The 27040-nt window shown below is 42.1% G+C and overlaps 2 protein-coding genes across 2 annotated transcripts; both read right to left on the bottom strand.

Moving 5' to 3' along the window:
• Positions 1–6326: 6326 nt before the first annotated feature.
• On the bottom strand, positions 6327–10774 carry LOC146364283 (keratin, type I cytoskeletal 18-like). Its single transcript, XM_084916959.1, has 7 exons — positions 10358–10774; positions 8243–8325; positions 8004–8160; positions 7661–7825; positions 7434–7559; positions 6800–7023; positions 6327–6498 (listed from the first exon to the last, which is right to left on the bottom strand). The coding sequence occupies exons 1-7, from the start codon at positions 10772–10774 to the stop codon at positions 6366–6368; spliced, it is 1305 nt and encodes a 434-aa protein (XP_084773085.1). The 3' UTR covers positions 6327–6365.
• A 2967-nt stretch (positions 10775–13741) lies between these two features.
• krt18a.1 (keratin 18a, tandem duplicate 1) lies at positions 13742–19272 on the bottom strand. The gene is made up of 7 exons (XM_084916958.1): positions 18724–19272; positions 16500–16582; positions 15877–16033; positions 15045–15209; positions 14837–14962; positions 14418–14638; positions 13742–14332 (listed from the first exon to the last, which is right to left on the bottom strand). The coding sequence occupies exons 1-7, from the start codon at positions 19156–19158 to the stop codon at positions 14209–14211; spliced, it is 1311 nt and encodes a 436-aa protein (XP_084773084.1). The 5' UTR covers positions 19159–19272; the 3' UTR covers positions 13742–14208.
• Between the last annotated feature and the right edge of the window lie 7768 nt (positions 19273–27040).

Here is a 27040-nt window from a genome sequence, read left to right as displayed (position 1 = left end):
GCTGCGAGACGTGGAAAACCGAATGGACCTTCATGGCGGGTGGAAGCCGGAGACGATAAGTCACGGGGTTGAGCCGGGCAGTGATCTCGTACGGGCCAACGAACCTGGGAGTGAGCTTCTTGGACTCGGTGTGGAGCCTCAGGTGCCTTGTGGAGAGCCAGACGTGATCCCCCAGCTGAAAAGGATGACCTGGGCGGTGAAGGTTATGAGACAGCTCAGCCGACAGCAGGTAACGAGGCCAAAGCAACGGTTGGGCGGAGACAAAGCACCTCAAGAAGCACCCCAGCTGTTGATTGGTCCATTCAACCTGCCCATTGGTCTGAGGGTGATAGCCAGACGAGAGGCTGGGAGACGCTCCAATCAGGCGGCAAAAGGCTTTCCAGAACCTGGCGGTGAACTGGGGCCCCCTGTCGGAGACTATGTCCTTGGGGAACCCGTGAAGCTGGACGACATGGTCCAAGAAGAGCTCGGCCGTCCGTTTGGCGGAAGGGAGGCCGGCCAGAGCGACCAGGTGCACTGCCTTTGAAAACCGGTCTACAAAGGTGAGGATGGTGTCAAGACCGTCCACGGATGGGAGGCCGGTAACAAAGTCAAGGCCGACATGGGACCAGGGACGTCCCGGCACAGGGAGAGGGCGAAGGTCGCCAGCGGGAGGCTGAGTGGAGGACTTGGCCCGAGCACAGGTGTCACAGGCGGAAACGAATTCACGGACGTCCCGAGTCATGGAGGGCCACCAGAAGTCACGACGGAGGAGTTGGAGGGTCCTGTCAGGCCCCGGGTGACCAGAGAGCGGGGAGGAGTGAGCCCAGAGCAAGGCCTCCTGACGGCACCGGGATGGTACATAGAGCCTCCCAGCAGGGGTGTCAGGCGGAGGTGGTTCGGCGGTCAGGGAATCCCGGATAGAGTCCTCCAGGGGCCACCGAAGGGGAGCAGCGAAGCAATGAGAAGGTAGGATAGGTCCAGGGTCTGACGTGAGGCCGTCCTGGGCGAACTGTCTGGAGAGAGCGTCTGCCTTAGCGTTCTTGGAACCAGGGCGGTAGGCGAGGTGGAAATTGTAAGGCTCAACGAATAAGGCCCAACGGGCCTGCCTTGGGTTGAGCTGCTTGGCAGACTGAATATGGATCAGGTTCTGATGATCAGTCCAGATCAGAAAAGGGTCTTTCGCTCCCAGGAGCCAATGCCGCCACTCTTCTAAGGCCCACTTGATGGCCAGGAGGTCTCGGTCTCCGACACCGTACCGTTGCTGCGTGGGAGAAAATTTCCTTGAGAAATAGCAGCATGGCTGAAGTTTTCCATCCGGGCCGTGTTGAGAAAGGACGGCGCCAGCGCCAACATCGGAGGCATCCATCTCCACCACAAAATCTCTGGCAGGATCAGGGTGGAGCAGGACGGGGGCCGTAGTGAACCGGTGGATAAGGTCTCGGAATGCCTGTTTTGCACCTGGGGAGAGGCAGAAGGGCTTAGGCAGGTTAGCTGGTTTGGTGAGGGATGTCAGTGGGGCGACAACGGTGCTGAAATTACAGATAAAGCACCGATAGAAATTGGCAAAGCCCAGGAAGCTCTGTAGCTGCTTAAGGCTGGAGGGCTGAGGCCACTGGGTCACGGCTTGGACCTTTTGCGGGTCCATGGTCAGGCCATCGGAGGAGATGGTGAAGCCTAGGAAGGTGGTGGACCGCTGATGGAAAGCACACTTCTCCAGTTTGCAGAACAGCTGGTACTCGAGCAGCCTGCTCAGCACGACCCTCACATGGCGAATATGGTCCACTTCGGTGCGGGAGTAGATCAAGATGTCGTCTAGATAAGCAAACACCCACCGGCCTAGCATATCCCGCAAGACATCGTTGATCAGATGTTTGAAGACAGCAGGGCTGTTGCAGAGGCCGAAGGGCATCACCAGGTACTCCCAGTGCCCATTAGGGGTGATGAAGGCCGTCTTCCATTCGTCCCCTTCCCTAATGCGCACCAAATTGTAGGCGCTGCGTAGGTCTAGTTTGGTGAAGATGCAGGCCTGGGAGAGGGAATCGAGTGCGGTGGATAGCAGAGGAAGAGGATGGCGGTTCTTGATAGTGACTTTATTCAAGCCCCGATAATCTATACAGGGGTGGAGCCTGCCATCTTTCTTCTTGACAAAGAATCCAGCAGCAGCAGGAGAGGTAGAAGGGCGAATAAAGCCCTGTTGGAGATCCTCAGCAACGTACTCCTCCATGGCCTTATTCTCTGCGGGAGACAGAGAGAACAGGCGACCACGAGGAGGGACCGCTCCCGGGAGGAGCTCAATGGCCATGTCGTAGGAGCAATGAGGAGGTAGAGTAGAGGCTCGCCTCTTACTGAAGACCTCAGATAGGTCGTGGTAAGCCGGAGAGATCTTATCCAGATCAATGGGCTCAAGGGGAGGCCTCTTCTGACTTTGAGTTCTTTTTGGTCCGAGAGAAAAGGCAGCGGTGTGGACACTGGGGACCCCAATCCAGGATCTGGCAGGAAGACCAGGAGATGTGGGGGTCATGTTGACGGAACCAGGGATATCCAAGGATGAGAGGAGAGGAAGTGGCCGAGACTACTAGAAACCGGATCTCCTCCTGATGATCCCCAATAGACATGCGAACCGGCTGGGTCTGGATCGGGTAGGGTTGGAGGGGTCGCCCATCTACTGAGGTCACCGGGAGAAATTGATCAACAGGAGTTAACGGAATGCGAAGTCGAGAGGCTAGTTTTTGGTCGATGAAGTTCTCAGCGGCTCCGGTGTCCAGGAGGGCTTCAGATGAGAACTGTTGGTGTTTCAGGTGAAATATTACTGGTAACAGAAAACGAGAGGGGTCAGAGGAGTGCGAAGGGCCAGGTGGGACTCCCCCGCAGTCTACCTGGCGTCGTCGTTTCCCGCACGTAGCGGGCACTGGGGACGACGGTGTCGAGCTGATCCACAGTAGGCGCAGAGACCCTCACGCCAGCGTCTCTCTCTCTCCTCTTTGGAGAGTCTACCCAGCTGCATGGGCTCCTCGCTGGATGTACTGCTTGGGCTAGCAGCAGCTCCTTCAGAGGGGGGAGGAGGCTGCGAAGATGTGGCCCTCTGAGGCTGGAAGGGTTTGAAGGCCCGAGGGGTGTGGCGAGGCAGTGACATCACTCGTTGGTCGATCTTCAGGGCGAGGTCCACGGCCTCATCCAGAGTTTTGGGGGCCTCACGGCCGGTCATCTCATCTCGGATGTAATCAGCCAGTCCCTCCGGGTCGACTGCCCTGGCGTAAATGAAGCAGCTGTGACTCCACTTCCACTTCACTGCTCGGGGGAACAAATGTCTTTTTTAATTCCTCCACAAACAGGGCATAGTCATTGCAAGCTGCAGATTTATTGTTGTAGAGAGCCGCGGCCCATTCCTGAGCCTGGCCAGACAAGAGCGAGGTTAACATTGCAACTTTTGCATGGGCGGTAGCGTATTTAGTGGGCTGACATTCAAACAGCATGTCTAAAGTGGCGAGCAAACCATCAGGCCGGCCATCAACTCCATTCCACTTATCTGGTAGTCTGATCCGGGGCTCCGCGCTCACCGGCGCTGGCTGACGTTGCAGCGAGGTGACGGAAGTGGAAAGTTGGAGGACAGTTTCGGTGAGAGACTTCATTTTTGTGCTCATCCGATCTACCACACCGCGAAGATATAGTACTTCGGCTTTCAGCCATTTGAATTCCGCTGGGTGTATATGGGGCTCAGACATCCTGTCACGATCGGGCGAATTACACACAGTAATTCGGCGTGCCCGTGTGGCGTGCTGGCTAGACCCAAACGCGGCGAAGGCTAGCGATGGGTTGGAACAGACACGCAGTTATTCTAGTAACGATCAGTGCACAAAGCGTGGCTTCGGAACTGGCGTTACAGACGGAGAGCGAGCGGAGCCGGGATGAGAAAAAGAATCGAGAGGAAAAACACTTACAGTTGCTGAATCAGGCGGAGACTGACGTCGGCAAGGTTTCGGAGCTCCTGACATGAAGAGAACGATGTCTGAGCGGCGAACAGGTGGGTGGCGTCTCTCTTTTAAACCCGGCCCCGTGATCAGCTGATCACCAGCTGACATTAACCTGCATACACCAAAGTAACGCTTTGGCATATTGTGAGCTGCCACCACATAGTTTAACATTATAATCAAGCAGCAGTTTCACAGCCCTACCTTTTTTGGAAAAGGGTACTTTTGGCTTCTGTGCTGAGTAAAATATACATATTAGATAAGATGCAGCAGTCACAATACATAATTAAGTATTTGCACATGGCTGAACAGATCCTGACTAACTTTGTAGATGAAAGACTTTCCTTACTTTCATATGAATTTGCTCACGTGCTTTGTGCCTGACATGTGCACCCTTTTTGCATCTGTGTTAAAATACTGTGTGTAAGCCAGTGTTGTGCCAAAAAGGGTTGTTTTTCCCCTCCGATGTTTCCTGATATATTTTTCTCTGACCAGTTCAGTTTTGGCTGTTAATTCTGCAGTGGGGTCTGGCAGTTGCAAGACTAACACACTTTGTAGAGTTATGTTAGAATATCACAAGATAACTTGGTGCCGCCTCAGCACCCTGAACTTCAAGGCCTTTCCCATGACTCTCAGTGTCAGTGTGAATGAATGAAATGAATGCTTTTGTGATTTGAATTCTAACGTTTGCAAAGTGAAAATAGTATTTTTCATGTATTCTGTCCAAGGTCTTTCTTTTTTTTAGTGAACATGATTCATTAAAGTGAACTGTTGGTGTATTTTTCTGCTGCTATCTTGGGGTCCTACTGAAGGATTGCAGGCTAGAAAACAGGAGGTGCAGGTCTGGTGAATTTCTCCCACTCTTCCCATCCCCTAATTTTCTATGGGTTTTCTGGAATTCCTTAGCGCTCTCTGGTTTGTCTGCTAAACTTCTTTCAGCTAGGCCATGAATTGCCTGGCTGCAGAGGTTAGCATGCCCTCCAACAAAGGCTCAGACTGTCCGAGAGGACACTTTTACAACAGTTGGTAAGACTGGCACAAGGAGCTTCTCACAGCAGCCATGCTGCCACACACACTTTGCACCACAACAGCTTCGGGGCACTGGCAACTAGCACAAATCTGAAGATTCTGCCTTGTTGACAGCTGCAGTTGAGAAAGCAATCTGGATATAAATCTGGCAGGAAGATTAATGGTGCCGTCTGTGGAATGCTGCAGTGCAAAAACGTGACATTGCGATGATGAACGGGGCACTGATTTGTGATTTGTGTGTAATGAACCACAGCAGTTCAAAAACATTCCCAACCAATTATAAAATCTGTTGCAACTCACATTTCTATCGGCAACGCACCAGAAGTCGTTAACATAAACTGATGCAGTGAATCAGCTGATTCCAGACGAGAACAGTTTGTATCACAGTAGCTTCAGGAATTAGACTGATGCGAATGTAAATAAACCGGGACAGAGGACTTCACTGAGCTGCTTGGACATGGCATGGGAATGGCTGCCTTCTGCCTATAACTGGACAAGGTTAAAGAACTGCAGGTCACAAAGTGAATTTCTCAGAAGCTGAAAGAATTTCCTGCAGACTCTGATGTGTGGGAAGTTGATGGCGGGATGCCAGACAGCCATTGGTGTATGTGAATGGCAGTGAACCTTTTTCTTTTCCCAAATGTATGTTGAACATATATTTTGAAATTTCACAATTGTAAATATTGCTTGTCAGTATATTTTAAAACCAATATTTTACTATAAAGCTACATTAGCACAGGCCCATAGAGATTTAGAGAGGTCACTCCTCCCAGGAAAAAAGTAGTCCAGCACATGACCTCCTGTTAATCTGAAATTTGAGTCGAAAGTTTTGGTTTAATGTATGTGTAAATGATTTAACATGTCAACCTAGTGAAATATGGAGGTGCTGGTGCTTGGTCAGGCTGTTTTTTTATGCTAACCTAAGCTGAAAGTTTGTTATAGCTTCCTTTAACACATGGATAAAGGCATTATATCTCTTGACAAAGAAGCAGTAGACATATTCTCTAAACTGTTGAACTATTAATTTGTTTTTTAAAGATTATTTTGGGGCATTTTTGCCTTTATTTGACAATGGAGCAGTAAAGACAAGCAAGCAGCAAACACGCAACAAAAAGCTAGGCTGCTGTACTCCAGCCATGTGGCATACTGTCATCTGCTCACCCGCTGAGCTAAACTGGCTCCTCTGAACTAATAATTTAACAGAATAATGAAATAATACATAACTCTTATCAGTTTAATCAATGGGTTTCTATGAATATCAGTCAAAACAATGGTTGATATGCTTATTTTGCCCTTAAAAGAAAAGCTGAAGACATTGACAGAAAGCAATCAAAAGAAAATGTTGCCATTTTTTTTTTTTCATAGTTGTTTTTCTTTCAGTTGTTTTTAACTAAATGCCAGATTTTCAGTGGATCCGATCTCCTTGCTCTCCTTGCTCTCTGACACCACTTTGCCGTCCACCACAGTCTGAGTGACCGTCACCACTTGGATTTTCTTTAGGTCAACTGCATCTTCAAGGCTGGTAAAATGAAGAAATATAAAAAGGTTAGTCATACGGAGACAGAACAGAAATATATTTTCCACCTTTGAGTGATCTTTTCTTTGACATGATGAAATTGAGCAGTTGAAATTTAAATGATGGTAATAGGATTACATAGACACAGGTCAGTGACATCTGCTTTCCATATCATTGCTGCTCCATGTTTGCATGAGGCTGCTTTAAATCAAATTTGCAAATGCACCCCCGAGATGAAGAAGGCTTCTGTCTCAGTGAGCGTATGTTGCATCCATACTTTCTGCTGCTTCACCTTAATACTCACTTTAAGTCTCCTTCACCATCCAGCAGCCTTCTGTACTCTGCAATCTCAGCCTCCAGCTTCACCTTGATGTTAAGAAGGGCCTCGTACTCATTCGTGTTTTGCTGGATGCTGCTGCGGATCTGTGCCAGTTCCTCCTGCAGACTCAGGATTATCTCATTGTATTTTTCCAGCTCTAAATTGTAACGCCTCTCAATGTCATGAAGGGCAGCCTCCAGGGACGCTTTCTGTGAAGAGATTAAGGAAAAGCACCATTGTAAAAATTTTGTGGCTATCTTGCATTAGGTTAGTCTGGGCAATTGATATGTGTTAAACAGGAACACAAAGCTAGAGTTAGCTTCATAGTTTAGCCTAGAAATAAAGACTTGCATATAAAATGATGTACCAGCACTTCTGACAACCTGTGAAAAAATGCAATTAGTGAATTTTTGATGTGCTGATTGGTGAAATTTATTGTTTTTGAACAGAGCTAGGATCAACTTAATTTTTTTCTTGGCTGTAATGCCTGTCATACTCTGGAATTGCCAGGTGTGAACCAGGCTCAATCTATGAGAAGACCTAATGATGAGTATTTATACTGAGGGAAGGGTCAAATCTCAACCCAGAACTGGAAACTAATGACGTAACCAAGACTTACCAGACTATGTGCAGACTGGAGCTCAATTTCCAGTGCCTGATGCCGCCTCCTAGTTTCAGTCATTACACCTGCAGCCTCCTTCAGGGCTGTTGAGCTCTCTGTGACTTTGACCTGCACCTCTGTGATCTTAATAGAAGATTATATACATAAAGAATTTACAAATACTGTTCAACTCACAGTCAAGTAAAAAAAAAAAGATGTTTTTCACCAGCCTACTTTAGCTGTACCTGGGAGTTATGCCACGCTTCAAGCTCCTGCTGGTTCTGTAGCGCTATCTTCTCATACTTTGCTCTTATTTCCTCCATGATTCTGGCCAGGTCCTGCCCTTTTGGTGCATCAACATCCACATGGACCCCAGCCTGTGCGATTTGAACTCGCAATTCATCAACTTCCTGTTCGGGAGGAAATAGTCAGGGAGTGATTGATTTCCTGAACATTTGATTAATAGGATTTTCCTGTGCTAAGTGGTTAAGGAAAAAATTGTTTTAAAGGTGCACTGTACTGTATTGGGGTTATCAGATAGGTTTTTCTCTTTGAACTGCTCTGCTGAACTTTACAATGATTGCATACTCTCTCGTGGTTCTTCTTCAGGCTGATCAACTCCTCCTTGAGGGACTCGATTTCACTCTCCAGGTGCAAGCGAGTAACATTGGTGTCATCCAGGATCTTCCTCAGTCTTGAAACATCAGCCTCCACTGTCTGCCTCATGGACAACTCATACTCATACCTATGGAGATGGAGTGAATGCTAGATCTGCTCATGCTGGTGAAGAGATTACCTTCATTTTGCACAAAAATCTCGACACTCACTTGGTTCGGAAGTCATCTGAAGCCAGACTTGCGTTGTCAAGACTGATAGCATACTGGGCATTTGCCCTGGTCATGTCAAGAATCTAAAAAACAGTAATGGTATTTTTGGTGACATAACTGTATGAAGAGATCGTTTTGGTGGAAAGCAAACTGTGACTTTCAATTTGATGAGTTGCAAATAGTTGATACTGCTTAGCGATAGGAGCCCACAGGTAATAAATGTTGTGAAATCAGGTATTCAAGCGATATCTAGGACACTATAATAATAAAGTTTATGTGTTAACAGTGACTCGATTGAACAATAATATGTGGCATTTACAAGAAAAGAGTTGTAGTTGTTGTAGTTCTGGGTTCGTTTAACATTCTGAAAAAACTGAAATGCAAGAAAATTACAACTTAAGAATCATTTGTGAGAACTAGTATACCATAGCTACCTAAACCAATCCGGTCTTTAAGTGATGACCTGATGAAACCTGATTCCAGGCCCAAAGTACTCTGCGTTTAATAAGGCTGTTGTGTTTTAACATGTTTTAATGCTTTGTTTCTTGTTATATTTCATCTCAACAAGCCCCTAAAAACAGTCGGTAATCACTGTCGGCCTCTCTCGGTTTTTATTACCGCCATTCATTTTAAAGCTCAGATTTTAAAACCTTACGATGTAACTACAGCCCAGCCCATGCAGCAGTATATTAATAACTAACCTCGTGTTGAGGATGGATTGTCTCAGTTGTTCTCCTGGATGAAGTTTGGTCCATGCCATGCGATTGCATTTGTCCCTAACCACTGGGAACCCTCACGTTAACTTTTATCGAGTGGAAAAAAGTTAGCGTTCATCCTCCAGCTTCACTGTTTATAATATGCTAACATAGCTGTGTCACTAGCAATCATGTAGCACATCATTATATACCAGCTAGTGCAGGGGTGTCAAATTCAAATACACAGTGGGCCAAAATTCAAAACTGGAACAAAGTCGCGGGCTAACATTAATATTTATTGAAAAAAAAATCTTCCTCCAGATATAAGAATGAATCTTATTTTTACTCTTCTTATGGACTCAAACAAGTTTTGCTGAAAAACTGAATATGGAACAAGCAAAGCTTAATACTAAACAATATATATATTAGCTGTATAATACCAGTAGGCCAGCTCTAATAGTAATTTGGTATGTCTTCACGGGCCAAATTTAATTAGGCTGTGGGCCAAATTTGGCCCGCGGGCCAGAGTTTGACACCTATGAGCTAGTCCAACTTCATTAACCTTACAAACATCACTGCTGTTTACTTTTCTGTCTTCATTTATGTTGGAAGTTACGGAGCCCCGCAGGGGACATGGGAGAAAAAAAATTAAGACGGACTTTTGCAAGATCTCGCAAAACAAACTCGGGATCTCGCAAAACAAACTCAGGATCTCGCAAAAGTTTCATACATCTCCGAAAACGTCGGAGCACTTTTGCAAATATGTGATGTCTTGTAAACCGAGCAGATATCTGACGTTTACACAACTACATTCACGCCTCAAAATATCTTAAAAGTGTAATTTGTGACCCAGAAAGAGTAATATTACAACTAAGTAGCTCCCGCCATTGTTGGAATTCAACTTTTGCGAGATCTTGCAAAAGTCTGTCTTCATTTTTTTTTCTCCCATGTCCCCTGCGGGGCTCCGTAGGAAGTGATAGCAAAACTGTACATTTTAATTTGTTTTGGAAATCTCTCAGTCAGGACGTGGTATATTATATTTAGATGGAAACTAGCGAGCTAACTTCCTGCTAACTTCTAACTCTGTTAAATGTCATAAATTTGGTTTTCATGGATGCCTGGATGTTAAACTTAATTGTTACACCTGGTAGAGCAGAACGCTGATCATTTTATTACAGATGAAAGAATTTAGACAGATTTTAACTCTCAGTGATGCTGCAGTGATTGTGTGAATTACGTACCTGCAGCAGTGTTTGGGCCCAGGCACAGCTAATGACGTCAGACTTAAAGACCGGATACTTAATCAACTAATTTCAGACCATTTATTTTGAGGACATTTCAGATTCTGTGAAAATTTTTATTACTCTAGAGCCCTTAGATGCCTAGACTATCATCTAGATTAAATGTTTCATTGGCTCACCTGGGCCCTGAGGCCTTCGATGATAGCGTAGTACTTGCTGTGGTCCCTCCCTTCCAAGGGGCCTCTATTCTCGGTGGCCTCTCTGATCTTGACCTCCAGCACTGCATTGACCTTCTCCAGATTCCTCACCGTCTCCAGATAGTTCGCCAGGCGGTCATTCAGGCACTGCATGGCATGCTTCTCGTTTCCAATGCCCATGGCGCCAGAAGTGGATCCAGAGGACAAGGACTGGTAGTCGTATCCTCCGCCAAAACCGCTGCCAGCACGCGAACCATAGCTGGCACTGGAAATCTTGGTTCCACGGCCACCTGCCCCTCCAGTCACACTGTGGGCGTAGGAGGTTTCCATCCGTAGGGATCTGGGACCTCCAAGTGAACTTAAACCATAATTTTGAGAAGACTGGCGTCTAAGCTCCATTGGTAAAGGAAGTGTGCTGATCAATCAGAGTGAGAAATGGCACTGAGGAGAGTGGCAGCAGGGTGGAGTATGAAGGTGGAGTCTGAGGCTTTATATACAACTCTGAAAAGCAATATTTCTTCCTGAAACTCCTCTCCTATCTATATTAAATTGTTACCTTTGACCTTCTTGCTTAGACTTTGTCCTCCACCCACTCACTTCACAGGTAAAAAGTGTACTGACATTTTCATTTTGATAGTGTGGAAATAAACTGATAACCTGATATGACTCTCAGTGGACACAGTGAGGCTGGACATGTTCTATTTTTTTTCTTTTTTTTTTTTTCTGAGAGGGGGCAACAAATCTGTTTAAAAATGTTCTCTTTACTATAGATGCCCCCTGCAGTACTATAAATAAATAGAAATATATATTTGTTACACACCCTTGGATTGCACCTAACACCCACCCCCCAAAAGATACATGTATTACAAACATGTATAGTGTAGTTACAAATTGAGCATGAAAAACACTGTGGGAGAGGGGAGTATACTGGTAAAGGAACATAAGCCCTTCTGGATGGGTCAGATCACACCTAATCTGAAACTTGAAAGCTTAATTTTTTTTTCTTGAATGGCTGTGACGCTGTTTTACTAACACTATCTTATTTTATTGGCAGAAAAAACACCTGGCCCAAGCACTTGAAACCATGTGGTAGATCTCACTACAGCAAGTGTCACCATGACTACAAAACAAACACGCACGCACAACCTCGCAAGTTGAGGATATCAGTTTTACAAACATGACTGGTACGAATGTATTAGCTTGTGTTGGCTGTGGCATGCTTCATTGTGCGCCATAGAAAAATAATCCAGGAAATGTAGGAAGAACAGGCGGATTTGATAAGGCACAAGCTAAAAAAACTGCACAGAATTTAAAATACTACTAGTAAGACTATTAATAATAATGTAAGCCTTCCAAATTTGCAAGGCAGACAATATGTTTACTGTGTCAAGTATAAATAATCAATCAAAACTGGTTGGTTTTACTATGCAGGGTTATTTGGTCATAGTGTTGGCTATTAATAGGCTATTAGAGTTTTTAACCCTGCAAAGTGATTGCCATGCCAATATCCATAAGCCTTAATGCTAATTGCTAACTATGCAGTTTAATCTAACAGAGCTGTATATGATTACATAGGAAGAGATAGAAATAAACTGAGAAGTGAGTTTCCATTTTCACACATGCATGAAAAATGATTTTAAAGGCTTGGTTAAGTTAGCAGTTGGCATTAAGTTAGCAACTTATTTCACATTTACAGTTAGGTCGTTTAGTGTTTCGGTGACCTGACAATGTTTTTTAAACCTCCACAGTGGATTTTAAATTAAACAACCAAGATAAGATTGAGGTGCAGACTTTCAGCTTTAATTCAAAGGATTTAAATATTTCATGAATTGTTTAGGAATTACAGAAATTTCTTTTTAAACATAGGATTTCATATGATTTGACGTGTGTTGGATCGTGAGCGGTTCATTTCTTCTCTGTACTTTTCTCATCCCATCATTGTAGTGCATTTTAATCTTGGTCCATCCTCTTCTTGAGAATCGCAGCATCTCTAACCCTTACTCTCCCCCTAACACAATTTTTCACAACTTTATGTTGTACATTTTTCTGAAAGTGTTTTTATAATAATCAGAAAATAGAATAGCCTTTTATTGTCATTGTACATGTACAACAAAATTGTGGGTGCGCTACACCAACTGTTCATGGAAAAATCAAAAATCAAAATAAAAAATTAAATTAAATTAAAAATAAAAACAGCAAGACAGCAAGATTGAATAACAGACAAGAGGAAGGCAGTTACCCTAATTAGACGTTCTTCCAGCTTTCCCTTTTTACTCCCACTTACTCTTCTGGTCTTGTGTTATCCCTGTCCCAACTTCTTTTGAGACAATATTTCTGCTGGCATCAAAATCAAAATAAGTGACCATTTTCCTTAAAATGGCATAGTTTCTTTCTTTCTCTCCTTTTGTTGGGATTTGGCTTGTACTGTCTGAGATGCAGTGAGTCTATAGGCTGCAGTGTGCATTAAAACCTAGCTGACATGGTACTCATAAACAGCATCAATTAAAAGCTGGAAAGTCAAAGAATGGTAAGTGAACTAAATAGTCCTTTCTGGGAGAGACTTGGTACTTGTATGTTTCCAGAGAAAAGTCAAAAGCAATTAAAAAGACCAGACGCTCATCTGAAGCAGTGGATGCTAGACCTAGAACAAGGGCTACTACAATGGGTTGGTTTCAGAACGTAAGTACTGGCACCAACTTTCACAGGTGTGGGGATTTTCTTACTTTGGTGATTCATAAAAGGTACAAACCGTGACAGAGAGGGAAAGTTGTGGTGCACTCACACACAATATCTATAATTATATCACAAGAAAAGTCAGACACTAAGTTGTAAAAGTAGGAATTATCTTACATTTGGATTCATAATAGTACTGCAAAAGGCAGCGATATTAATCCAGTGTACAGGTATATGATGAATAACAGGAGCGAAGGTCAGTCTCCATCAGACTCTTACTTAGGTTTGCTAGTTATTTCACTATGCTACCATCAGCTGAATAATTAGCTCAAGTTTAGTTGTTACTGCAGTAATTTATTGCCCGTGAAGTGTTAAACCCTAAATACTCTAAACAGTCCAAACTGTATAACTTCAAATGGTAAATGTTGTAAAAGTCTGTCAGTACAATTCAGCTGAGGGGTTCAGTGAACGCTTTGGAAGAGCCTGGAGCTCAATTATGTGAACAATGTTGTTATGTTATTCTTATCTCCTATTCCCATCCCCCTTTTTATGTTATTAATATTTTTAAGCTGCTTCAGTGTGTGTTAATGGGAACAGGGGTTTGGGATTCCTGTTTACTTGTCTGCTCAGCAGACTAAACAAATCTGTATCTCGAGCGATTTCTGAATGAACAAGACGCCGTGATAGCAAGTATAATTTCAGATGGACTTTATTGAAATGTCTGAACATAACAGCAAAGCAGGCAGACATAACTGGACAGAAAGAAAACAAAAAAGATGATGAAATATAAAAATAATTTCATTTATTCTGAGAATTTTATGACTTTGAAATAACGTCTTGAATCTTTTTGTTTTTTTGAAAAAGTTCTCCAATTTGAAACTTTTGTAAACATCTGCATGTCGACACACAAACACATAAATAACTCATGATGAAATAAATAAAAAATGATTTTGTTTTCTTTTGATCCAGTTTTTTTTAGCAGCCTGTGGGAGAGCTGTATACCCAGGAAGTAAAACTATTGGTAGAGACGGCTGAAGGGTCTTATTGTTGTTAGTGCTCTATCACTAAGAAGCAAAGACGTAAAATTTGACCAGTTGTATGCTAGTGTTATAATGCTGTGACAGTGACTGGTGAGAGAATCAGCTGCTTGCTCCTTGCATTCAGAGGTTCTTGGTCTCTGTGCTGGAGGACACCACCTTGCCGTCCACCAGCGTCTGTGTGACAGTCATCACTTTTTTGGTCTTGGTCACTGTTGTTTTCTGCTCTTCCAGAGCATCCTGGAGCCTAAGTAAAAACATTAATACTCAGTTAACTTCCAGGTAGTTTCTACTTTTAGACTTCTAAATGATAGGAAAACTATCCTACGCACTTGAAGTCTCCACCGTCCAGCAGCCGTCGGTATGTTGCGATCTCAGCCTCCAGCTTCATCTTTGTATTGAGCAGGGCCTCGTAATCCTGTGTCTGCAACTGGATTTTGCTTCGCAGCTGTGTGAGCTCTGCCTCCAGGCCCAGGATGATGGTGTTTAAAGACTCCATCTCCATGTTGTAACGGAGCTCCGTGTCCCTTAGCGTGCCCTCCAGAGAGGCTTTCTGTAAGCGACAAGAAGGGGTTACATTTTTACAGTGGACTCAGATTAGCGATGACAGCTCCATAGAGACAAATCACCGGAGTGCAACGCTTGTGTCAACAGAATACACCCGAGAGACTTGAAGTGAGAGTGCTGAGTTGGGCAATGTGGAGAGTTCAGATAAGCGTGTTTAGAGGTAAATGAGGGGCAGACTGCTCACCAGACTCTTCTGTGATTCCAGTTCAATCTCCAGCGTTTGTATCTGTCTGCGCAGTTCGTGCACCTCTGTCTGGGCACCCTTCAGGGCCTCTGTGTTCTGGGTCACCTGTGTCTGCACTTCTGTTATCTGATTGAGGTTAAAAGACAAGTTAGTCAAGAGTTTAGTTATTTAAATTTTTTAACTTGATTTGTTTTTGCTAATGGTTTACCTGAGATTCATGCCATGCTTTCAGTTCTTCCTGGTTCTTCTTTGCCATCTTCTCATACTTGGCCCTGATTTCTGCCATGATCTGAGCCAGATCCTGGCCTTTAGGAGCGTCGACATCCACGTGGACTCCAGACTGGGCGATCTGGTTACGAAGCTCGATAACTTCCTAAAGAAAAAAAGAAAGTCAATAGAAAGTCATTCTTATTGTTTACCTTACCTAACTACTTTCAGGTCTATAGAATACTTCTTAATTCTTTTTCATTCTACTGCTTGAACTGAGTCATGACCCAGCGGTGACCCTTAGCCTCTATCCAACCATAATCACATGCTTCGGTCAGGCAAATATACAGGTCTGTGCCTGAGTCCCTTAACACTTAATTTAATATTTCCCTCAGCAAACAAATGGTTATGTTTTGGCTTATGCACTCAAATCATAGTCATTTGAAATCTTTGGAGCTTTCTCTGTTGCCAATTGTGGCTGGGAACCATTTTTACGATGAGGCTTCCCACAGAACTCACATACAGATATTTCAGATTTCTTAAGCAACCTCTGCATTCCCAGCAAAGTTTTCTAAAGACCGTTTTCCACAACATCCCACTCAAGGAGGTGTAGGCTGTAGTCGTGGCTTACACTGCATGTGGAACTTAAGCACATATGGTTGCAATGAGAAGGATTAATGAGATGAACAGATCTGCAAATAATATGTATATAATTATGCATCTTTCTGAGTTCAACTATGTTGAAAGCAGCACAAATATAGTCTATAGACCTGAATTAAATATTTTATATTTGAAATTTTGTTTTTGAAATAAGTTAAAGTAATCAAACTCACATTTTCATGGTTTTTCTTGAGGTGGATGAGCTCCTCCTTCAGTGCTTCGATCTCACTCTCCAGGTTCATGCGGGTCAAGTTGGTATCATCGATGACTTTCCTCAGACCAACAATGTCGGCCTCCACAGACTGGCGGATGGCCAGCTCGGACTCATATCTAAACAGGACAGGGCAAAGCAGTCAGGATAACGTCAGAGTTTGGCGCAGCTGCTCACATTCACAGAGGCTTAATGAACTTAGTCTACCTGTAAATTTTTGTTAAAAATTTTGCTACACTTATTTAGAGAGTTGCCGTACTTTGTCTTGAGTTGCTCATGATTATTTATGTGTTTGTGTGAACTGTGTATGTTTAGAAAATGTCAGTGTACATCATTATTTGGTCAGCGTATAATACTGTTAACTTTATGGTCAGCTCTGTTTGCAACTACACATAATTTATGACACAACTCCAGCAGTTGTGATTCAAAGGTGACGATTTACAACTACATGACTGATGACTGACTCCTCCTTTAGATCTTCACACTAGATTCGTCCTACAACCCATCCTGCACTAAAAGAGGGTGTGCCAGCAGTTGTCTATTTCAGTGTTTTACAATGTCAGCGGTAAAGCAGACGGGTCTTACTTCACTCGGAAGTCATCAGCTGCCAGGCGAGCGTTGTCAATGTTGAGAACCAGACGAGCATTGTCGATAGTGGCATCAAACACCTAGAATCGGATAACGAAAGAAAAACGTTATTTCAACTGCAAAGTTGAAACATGAGGCAGCTAAAGGGTAGAGCGAGCAATTACAAAAGAATCAACAAAGAGAGACTGACTATTGTATATATTTTATTATTGTAGTTTTGTAATATTGCTTAAGAATGTATTTTTCTTACTATTAGAATCACCTGAAGTTACCTGTAGTTTGAACTGGTAGTGTATAAAAATTTGAATATTATATTTAATATTATCATATATTATACTTTGAAAAGTTAGATGAGAAGCTGAAGACTAGAATTACATTTGTTTGCAAAATGCTAAGCTATGGCTAACAGCCAGTTAGCCTAGCATAAAGCCTGAAAACAGCTGTACCAGAGCCTTTTAGCTTTGGTAAGACTTCATGTAAAGGGAAAAAAAGATTATTATACCAAGTTAATGACTAGGCTAGGTATTCTTTTTTTATTTTGCGTTTTTCAGTGCTGCTTGGCTAAGTCAACCAGCTGCTGGCTATCGCTATGCTATTAGCAAACAAACATCTTTGCTCAATCAAACTCAAAAAGCGTAGTTCAAAACTAGCCTAATGTTATATATAGATAAAAATAATTTTCTACTCATGCTATGTGTGCTGTTTAGTTTTAAGTTTTCATAGAAAACTATAAAAGTTTATTGGGGTTTACTGTTAGAGGATAAGTGTCAATGTCTGTGTGTGTAAATGTGAATAGTGGCAGCTGCTTCAAAAACTAAATGGTTGGAATATTTGTTCTAGCTGACAGATATGACAGATAGAGGCTGGGATGGATGGCAAGGGAGGTATGCAGAATGCGCCAATCAGTGGCTGCCGGGCTGTTGGTGCTAAGAAACAGGATCTTGTCGGCAGACAATTTGCATGAGGATGGTGGTGACTATGGCTGTGCCGGTGTGTTTGTGTGTGTGTTTGTTCACTTCACATGCAAGTCTGTGATTCTGAGGGTAGTCGACTTTTCATGTCAGAACTAAATTTATTTTTAGACTCTGTTAAATCTCTGTGAGAATTTTTTGGGTTTTTTTCTGAGGTTATGGGTGATTTCTTTGCATCATTCCAGATGAAATATTAGGCGTGTTCGACCTTTATCTGTTTGGCTAAGCTGAGGTCCTCGGTTGTTAGTAGAGCAAACAAAACCCAATTCCAGACAGCGTTTGATCTTATGTAATGTTTTGAGAAGTAAAGGATTGGGGGGAGAGCCGCTTATTCAAAAAAGAAATTTTCTGACCTTGATGCTAGTATCCTATTACAAAGATTAGACTACAAATATGTTTCCCCACAGTGATAAGATGCAGAGATACGCTATGCTACAGTCGAAAGTCCAGAATGTTCCATGTGGCAAGTCTGACTTAATGCTCTCAAATAGCAGTTTTGAATGTAGAATGTCAGGATTTTGTGCTTCAGGGATCCTGCTGTTTTTTTCTGTGGCACGCAATACCAAGAAATCTCGAATAAATGATTAACATGTTTTTGCTGCATGAGTAGTACCTTTACTTTGAAATCTTGAAACTGTGTGGAAATTACAGCTGAACTGACTTCATAGCATTTGTCATTTAAGCATGAGTTAACATCCAGTCACTTATAAAATGCTGATAGATCCTTCTGTGTCTAATAAGTTTCCCTTTTATCTCTCACTTTCTGTTGGATGAACGCAGAATGAAATTGTTACAGTCACACTGTCAATTTAAGAAGACTAAACAAGGAGGGAAAGGGTAGTTAAGGATGGGAAGTATGGGGTTTATAAGTAGTCGCAGGATTCTCTCTCTGGTTTCCTGTGTCTGTGACCCCTGATGATCCAGCATTCCTCCTCCATACTGTTTCCGGTCCAACCCTCAGCCCCCAGCTCAAAGCAGCAGTGGCGCTATGCCAAGCACTAGCAGGAATCCACTCTGTTAGGATTCTACAAACTATACGAGACCCTGAGAACTAATGGGGTTATATTTAGTCAAAAATATATAACCAATCAGGTACACTCACAACATCTTAAAATGTTTATCACAGCACATCTTATTCTGCTTTTCATGTTCATCTTCTTTCATCTTTCGTTCTTTTTTTATTAACACATAAACGGTCACATTCCCCTGTCTACCCTCGTCATCCCTCCCAACCCCATTTCCCTCCTCACCTTCTTCCGCAGGTCGTCCAGGATGGCCTGGTACTTGCTGTAGTCTCTGAAGTCGGGTCCGCTCTTCTCCAGGGCCTCCTTGATCTTAATCTCCAGCTTGAGGTTGGCCTGCTCCAGGTTCCTCACCGTCTCCAGGTAACTGGCCAGGCGGTCATTCAGGTTCTGCATGGCAAACTTCTCATTGCCCATGATGTCGGCGCTGTTCCCGCTCACCTGGATGCTGCTGGAGAAGCCTCCTGCTCCAGAGCCAGCTGCCATGCTGGATCCCAGCCCACTGCGGTAGCTGGAGGAGACGCTGATTTTGGTCCCACCGGCCCCACCATGAATGCTGCTGGATTTGTAGACCGGAGCAGAGGTGCGAGTGATGGACATAGCAGGAGCCCTGCTACTAGAGGAGGAGCGCACAGAGTATGTACTATGTCTGGAGGTTTGCATTGTCGCTATAGTGTGAGACTCAGTGAGAGAGACTGTCAGTAAGAGAGACAGAGGCACAGCCTGGGCAGGCAGAAATTGGAGCTCACAGACACAAGGCAGGAGGAGAGGGAAAGTTTTAAACTATATAAACCTTGTGGGCCCTCAGGTCCGCCCCTCTGACCACTCCTCCTAGCCTGTGTCACCTCCCTTTTTTTCCACTGGCCTCAGCCATACTTACTGCTCAGAACCTGCCTTTGTCCTTGAAGGCTCCCCAAGTTAGTAAATCTTGACTCTGTGGTATTCAGTAACTTGATATTTGGTAGAATTATAAAACCTTTTTTTCCCTATATGAGACTAGAGTGGCCTTAATTTTGGACTTTACTGACACAACAGTAAAGTCTAAGATTAGTTCTGCTTGTTAATTTTTACTAACAAAACCTTTAAAGAGAATAAAACCCACACTGACAGTTAAGGAATGCCTAAAATAATATTAGGCCTGGGCACTCAATGTTTATTAACAATGGTTCCAACAGTCATAGGATCAACAGTACTGAGTTACATAAACAGCTATACGTCCTTTTGGCTCCACGTTAGACTCATCATAATCTCCACCCTATAGGAGTGACACACCCAAAAGTGACCCACAGATTCAGTGAGTGATCACATGCTCAAATGATGTCATCACTGCTCTAGTCATCGCATCTGATGAGATCAGGTCATTTCACACCTACATGAGGAAGACACGACAGCTAATGCACTTCTGCATTAGCTGTCGTTTAAAAATGTAATCTTTTGTGTTTGTCAGCACTCTTACTGATTTACCATAAACAAAACTCTCAATAAACATCTGCAATCATAGTATTTTATAAAAGCATTATTTGGGATCCAGCTAATTATTGTTAAAGGTATTTTTATACCATTCCAGGTGTCTGTTGGTTTGATGTGAAAGTACATTTTCAAATCTAACATACCACAAACACAACCCATGATCTTTGGTGTTTAAACCTGAATAAAAAACATCAGTTAAATGAGAAAAAAGTTTTCAAGGTGTTAGCTCCAGATGTTATGTGTACTCCAGCATGTTATCTGTCCTGCTTAGCCGGATGTGTGCCTGATTGCCCCCCTCCCATAAAGGATATGGTCAAACAAAGGAACAATTCCGCAGTCTGGTTAGTAGATATGTAAGAACAATGACTTTTCTACACCAGTAAACATACTTCAGGGGCCCCCCTGCAGCTTTTAAACACAAGAACATTCCAGACACATTCCTCTACTTGGTGGTCTTAAAACAAGGAATAACATCTTTTCTTTTCTTTGTTTTCTTCACAGTTTTACATAAACTGTACAGATATGCATTTTATAATATGCGTCACTGTCAGATTTCTGTTTTGCAGAACAATTAATCAGTTTCATACGTAAAGTTATGTTCCTACGCACAGTCGTCTGTATCATCATCAACTTGTTCCCAGATAAAGATCCTGCTTAAGGTTTTGTTGTTCAGTATTATTGTTGCTCCACATTTTTCTGTTTTTTTTTTTTTTTTTTTAGGAAGGAATAATGCAGCAGGATATTAAAGGATAAAGGGCTCCTGACAAAATCAGAAATACTCTTGCTCTGCTGATGAGCCGGTAAACAAATGGATTCCTCGTAAGCATTGCAATAAAGTGGCTTCATAAGAAGCTCCTTCACAAACATGTATTTAAGCTTACCTGTAAGTCTCTGAGATATTTTGAGGGCAGTCAGTAGAAACTGAAGAACAGATACAAATCAAGCAAGAGAAAAGAGAGTAGACAAAAAACATGTTTCTGATCTACAAATAGATTTAAGAAATTCTATTTCTTCTGAAATTAGTAATTAGTAAATATACAAAACCAGCTAGGATCATTTTATGGATGACTGTTTTTTGTTTTGTTTTTTCCCACGATTTTGTTTGTCTTGTAGTGGTGGAGAATGATTGTGCTTTGTCTGAATCTAATGGCTGCCACACCCAGCAGAGAAAACAAAGATTAAGGTTTGAGGATAATAGCTGACCATAGTATGTGTACATTATTTGTAAGGTGAATAACAGGGGTTACCTTAAGCCTGACACAACAACAACAACAACAATGTGGGTTTTACATTTTATTTTGAACACATAACGCAAGTACAGCACAGGACAAAATTAGCTAAACTTGAGAACGGAAACAGAATATGAACATTTTAGAATTTCACCAGTTGGTGAAAATTAGCCTCAGCTGCAGCTCTTTCCGGTATAAAAATGTGACCTTGTAGCCTTTTTGTAAATCCTATCTTAAACGAGTAGTTCAGTGTAAGTATGAAGCTGGTGCCAGGTTAGCATAGCACTGACACTGGAAGTAGTGGAAAAAACTAGCTCCACTGAACATGAAATAATATGGAAATTAACACTTTCAGCACTTAACATATTTCTTATTTGCTTAAAATGTATATAAACAAATGTGAAAACACGTTTTTTGGAAGGGAAGTCTTGTAGAGATCAACAGAGGACCATTATTACATTTATCAGCTGCTGATATTTGTGCTCACTAAATATTTGAATATCCAAAAACATGCTTTTTTTTGCTTTTTATATAACAATGACCATTTAAAAATAAATTGGGCTTTAACTAGGTCAGTAAATTTCTAAGCGTGAAATAAAAAAAATCATGCTAGCTTGTTAACACTCTCTCTGTCATTCAAGCTAGTTGCTAAGCTAAAAAGTCATCATTCCAGCATCTTAACATCCTGACATGACAGTGGTACCTAACACCTTAGCTAACCTCAGAAAATTAAAAGAACAGTTTAAATATTGAAAATGTGCGACCTCCCTGTTGTTTCACAAATCTTGATGATCCATAAATATCTTTAATTTAGATGTAGCGCTAGCAGATCAGGAGCCACTCTTCATCACTTTTTTTTCTAAGGGAGCATATAAAATAATTACAGTAAGCTTAATCAATTGAAATGCACTTGTCACTTTAAGAATAGACCATTTCATGCAAGAAATGTATAAACAGAAATTGAGTAGTAAAAGCTGCCATGAAGATATCTAAGGCCAGATTTGGTAATGAATTAGCAAACCGCTAATGGCTTCAAAAAGCTGCTGCAGGATTGTAGTGTTAGTTTTGTGAAAACAGTGCGTCAATGTAGAAAAATGAAAGGAGGCTAAAAAAGAATCAGTATGGTTTTATATAAATGTGAATTAATTTAATTTCAAACTTTTACACAATATAAACCTGAAATCTTTGTGAACTAACTCCATCACATGGACACACTCCACGACTTGAACAAATGGCACCACACCTCTACTTCAGGTGTTTTTCTTTTTTTCTTGCAGGATCTAAATGTTACTCTTTGCTCACAATAAAGCATTGATTTCACGTAAAATAAACATTGTCATGGTGTTAGGAAAACCACCCGTATTATGATAAGGGGAAGGCACAGATAATACTAGTCTGATTTCTGGGTCTGATATCTATTGCACAACAAATCAAAATCACATTATGATATCATTGGTTTACCTGACTGATGATTGTGAAATATGAACGGGAAAGTGCCCATCCAACTGTTTGATGTTGAACCCTTATCCTTGGTCACAATGTTTGGCTGATGCCAGTTAGGGCGAAACCTCAGAGGTCCTGGCCCAGTGCCAAGAATCTTTGCCCATTACTGCCCTGATAGTCATCACGCAAGTTCCCCTCCTACTTGCACGCTAACCTGACAAACTTCAAAGGGCACATCAGAGTTCATGTAAATATATCTGTACATATGTACATACACTTTGATCATTTTCATAGCTGTGTTTACAACTATGTTTTCCATTCAATATTAACTATTATGTACAGCAAGAAATCATTATAAGGATTTAAAGTCAAAGCAAATTATTGTTCAGACTTGTTTGTTTCCATCCTAAAATGCTCAGGAAAGAGTGACACTTTTTTAGAAAAGTTAACTGGAAATGGGTTGAGCAATGCTCAGCCTCTGTTTACGCTACTTCAACACCCTTATCAGCCTTGTGTAATAATGCAGTTGACTGTGATGGAGTCTGGGAATTCATAAGCTAGTCATACCTGCCTTATGAACAATGTTCTGCAATGGCTCTGCTCTCACTCTTGTTAAATACTGTATGTAGATGGGAAAAGTGTCACATGTGCATGCTCATATATGGCATTTAATCTGGCAGTGTGAAAGTGACCTGAAAGGTCATCGCTTTTCTGTTTAGACGGCACTCTCTTTGGTCACAAGGGTTGTGTTTGTTGTTAAATGCCTGAGTTTGACTCATGATCATCTGATGTTGAGTTGAAACTTCACTGGGGTAAAAATTAGCTTGGCTGGCTTGAGCAGATCAGAGGGACTGTAGGGATTTTGTTCTGCTGGACCATAATTTCCCTGTTCTGGCCTCAGGGTCCAGAACACCCACAGAAAGTGCTAAATCAGAGCAGGCCTGACAGAAGCAAAGGAAGACCGCCGAGAGGTCTAATGTACTGGCCGGGCCAAGGACTTGTCAAACATCTGACCTCGGCTGCACTTTATCACTCAGCAACTTATTCATTAGGAGGACAAACCATCACTGAGGAATTTCTGTGGAACTCCCATTAAAACTACTGACACAAGGACCTTCATTCATGATGTCTCACAGATTAACTCTTACTGCAACAACGAGCAAGGGAGAGCCCATGTTGTGACCACTTCAGAAAACTAATTAGGGGGCAAAAAAGCCCAACAATTACAGAATTTTATAACCAGAAAGTGAGATACAAGCATTTCTTTTAGTAGTGTTTCTGGGTAAATATAGCAATAATTAACCTAGAGTGGTTTTTGTTCAGTGGCAGAGTCGACATGCAAGCAACACAAAGCTCCCAGGTTTGAAAACAAGGACTCCCTTGCTGTTAGATAACATTGTTAACCCCTAACGCAAACACCAGGAAACCACAGATTTTCTTTGTCGCACAGAAGTTGCTGTGATATTTTTACTCTAGTGTGAGTGAGCCGTTAAGAAGCTCATAATGACTCACATGGTAAGCACTTGTGTGTAGACAATTTACAGGTGTGTGCAACATGCCCACCAGGTGCAGAGGTTGACTCAGACACCACTAAAGCACTAATCGCACAAGATCAGATGTCGGGAAATGTCTTTGCCATTGTTCCCATGTCGTGAAAATGACAAGAGCAGACACAATGGAAGAGGGTGTTTTTGAGGACTTGCTCATGATTAAAGGAATGACTTTGCTTGATTCCAAGAAGCTCTAGATGTAATTGTTAGAGTCTGTATGTAGGCGGGGAAGTCTGCAAATGGCCAAGATAAGACAGAAGAATTTTGTACGTGTTTAATATGAAATAAACTGAAGAGAGAATATGTTAGAGGAAGATGCAAACAAAAAGAGAGGGATTGAGTGTTTTTGTGAAGTAGAATGTGAGTCAAGTCTGACAGCTGGAAAGCTAATTTAACACATGGGTGTCACAGGTTAAATAAGGGTGTTGTCTTTACTGAAAGGCTCCAGGTTTACCAGAGAGAAGGAGTGAACAGATCCACAGACAAAAAGGGAGGTCAGGGGTCAATGGTCTGGTTTAGATCAGGACAGAGATTTGGTATGTGGTTGTCAGAGCGGAGAACTGGAAATAACAAAGGATAAACTGGGCAAAAAAAGAAAAAAACAGGATTCGAGCAGTTCTTTATCACTCTCCCGTCCTTCCTATATGTCCTTATTGCTTTTGTTGAACTGATGAAGGTAAAGTTTAGTCTCTCTGGTTATCTGACCTGGTGAAGTCTGTGTGGATGCAACCCTGCCGTGACAGTGCGGGTGTATTAAATAAGATAGGTATTCATTCAGTGCTTTGCCATGTTTTCAGATATTTTACCTTAAAGGGCACACCCCGTCTAGAACTTTGTTGTTTTGGCTAAATTGAACTTTAGATAAAGCCTCTGTGACTTTGTTATCCAGTTTGAGGTTAGTTGCCTGCCAGGTTTGGTACAGGCTTGATTCAGAATTGGAGCCAAAACTATCCAAAAGGAGAGACAGACATGTAATAGCAGTATTGGTCATTACCACGGGTTGCATGGGAGTTTCAATGACATCAAGGCATGCATACTTTCTTTTTATGTTGATCCTTTAAACATAAATTTATATCTTTATTTTCCTATGAAGTGTCAAGCAGTCATGAATTTGAGTCTTGATGCACACAGTTCTTTCCTTCTTATTTGTTTATATATATATATATATATATATATATATATATATATATATATATATATATATATATATATATGTGTATATATATTCACCGACTGCTTTATCAGGCACACTACAAAGTTGCGGTCACAGTCAAGGTATGCAGAGGAGCATGTCTGAACATACAATATGTGGCAGATGGCCTACAGCAGCAGAAGACCATGCTGGGTCCTATTCGAGTTTGAGGAGAGTACAACTCACATTGGCTTATCAAAACTGGGCAATAAAAGACTGAAAAAAATGTTGCCTGGTCTGATGAGTCCCACTTTCTGCTTCAACATTTGAATGGAAGGGTCAGAGTTTGGTGTATACAACAGGAATGCATGGATCCATTCTGCCTTATATCAGCAGTTCAGGCTGCTGCTGGTAATGAAATGATGTGGGCACACTTTGGGCTCCTCAGTACTAACTGACCATCATGTAAATACTACAGCCTATCTAATATTGTTGGTGACCATGTCTGTCCTTTTATGACTATAGTGTATTCAATCTTAATTGAGTCCTTATCCAATCTGTTATACTTGATATACCTGCTTGCATGGTTATGGATGTTCACGCTGGATGAACCTCAGACATTTATGAAGTTTGTATGTCAGGAAAGACTTTTTCTGTTACACTGCATGTACAGTTTTGCAACCAGCTGATGTTATAAAGCTAAAAAGGTTACTTGGTGACTTAGTGTAGAACTCCAGATTTAACTGTAAATAATCTTTTTTCAGTGCTTTTCATTGCTAAGGGGTTTGTGGTGGAAGCATTCATCTGATCAGGTCTAACTCCCCTGATGCAAAGCTGTACTACCCCATCATTTTCTCTTGGTCCCCAGCTTGTTTGGTTTTGCCATGCTTGGTTTGTTTATGTTGGTTTTCGCTTTCGCTCTGTAAAATAAACTTATTTTTGGTTGCAATTCATATGTGGTCTCCTCTCTATCCATCCCTGGGCTGTGCTGTGACAGCAGAACTATAATTAAATTAAGAACTAAGAATTACGACTCTTATGACTCAAATGACAAACAAGGATACTTTTTCAGGAAGTGTGTTATGAAATTATATAACTCAAGAACATATCACAAACAAATGAAGGGGAAGTATTATGTCAAATAGATTTTATGGCTCAAAGCAACAAAAATTACAATCATAGATAAATGTCTGAGGGGTTCATACATAACTACATTTGGTCCGACTATTCAAAGTCAAATTGCCAGCTACAGTTAAACTAGGTGTAGATAAAGGCAATCACGACATGAGATCAACACAGCTCTCTTATATGTACATTAAACATAAAGAGATTTAGCTTAGTATTGCATTGAACTGCAATAATTGAGTTTAACCTTGGTTTTGTCTGCTAGCAGCTTTTTCAGTGTCCGAAAGATAACAGTCCTACTGGGCTCTATTTCTCATTATTTGTCTTGTTTGCTGTCTTGCTTATCGCTATACCTCAACTTTCGTATTATTTTATATAAGGTAGCAGCCTTTTCAGGCTTTCAGTCTTCATGATAAAATAAGGTAGCAAGGCTAAGCTAACCTTCCTCTAGCCAAAAACTAGAAAAATAACACATAATGAACTCCTCAACAACTTTTATTCTCTTTTCCATCAGCTAATGCCTTTTCCAGTCTTCCATTCCCTGGGATAGAGTAAGCTGGTGAGGTTAAGCTAACCTTGCTTTGTCTAGAAGCTAA

This window comes from Perissodus microlepis, chromosome 20, assembly GCF_051167445.1.
Source record: "Perissodus microlepis isolate ML-2025 ecotype Zambia chromosome 20, ASM5116744v1, whole genome shotgun sequence".
NCBI classification, from domain to species: domain Eukaryota; kingdom Metazoa; phylum Chordata; class Actinopteri; order Cichliformes; family Cichlidae; genus Perissodus; species Perissodus microlepis.
This window is presented reverse-complemented; position numbering and strand designations above follow the sequence as displayed.

Coding starts and splice junctions, on each gene's coding strand:
- LOC146364283 (XM_084916959.1), bottom strand. CDS start 10,774: ATGGAGCTTAGACGCCAGTCTTCTCAAAATTATGGTTTAAGTTCACTT. Junction 8,326..10,357: donor TCGAAGGCCTCAGGGCCCAG/GTGAGCCAATGA, acceptor ACTGTTTTTTAG/ATTCTTGACATGACCAGGGC. Junction 7,826..8,003: donor TGAAGAAGAACCACGAGAGA/GTATGCAATCAT, acceptor CCTCCCGAACAG/GAAGTTGATGAATTGCGAGT.
- krt18a.1 (XM_084916958.1), bottom strand. CDS start 19,158: ATGCAAACCTCCAGACATAGTACATACTCTGTGCGCTCCTCCTCTAGT. Junction 16,583..18,723: donor TGGACGACCTGCGGAAGAAG/GTGAGGAGGGAA, acceptor ATCCGATTCTAG/GTGTTTGATGCCACTATCGA. Junction 14,639..14,836: donor TGGAATCACAGAAGAGTCTG/GTGAGCAGTCTG, acceptor TGTCGCTTACAG/AAAGCCTCTCTGGAGGGCAC.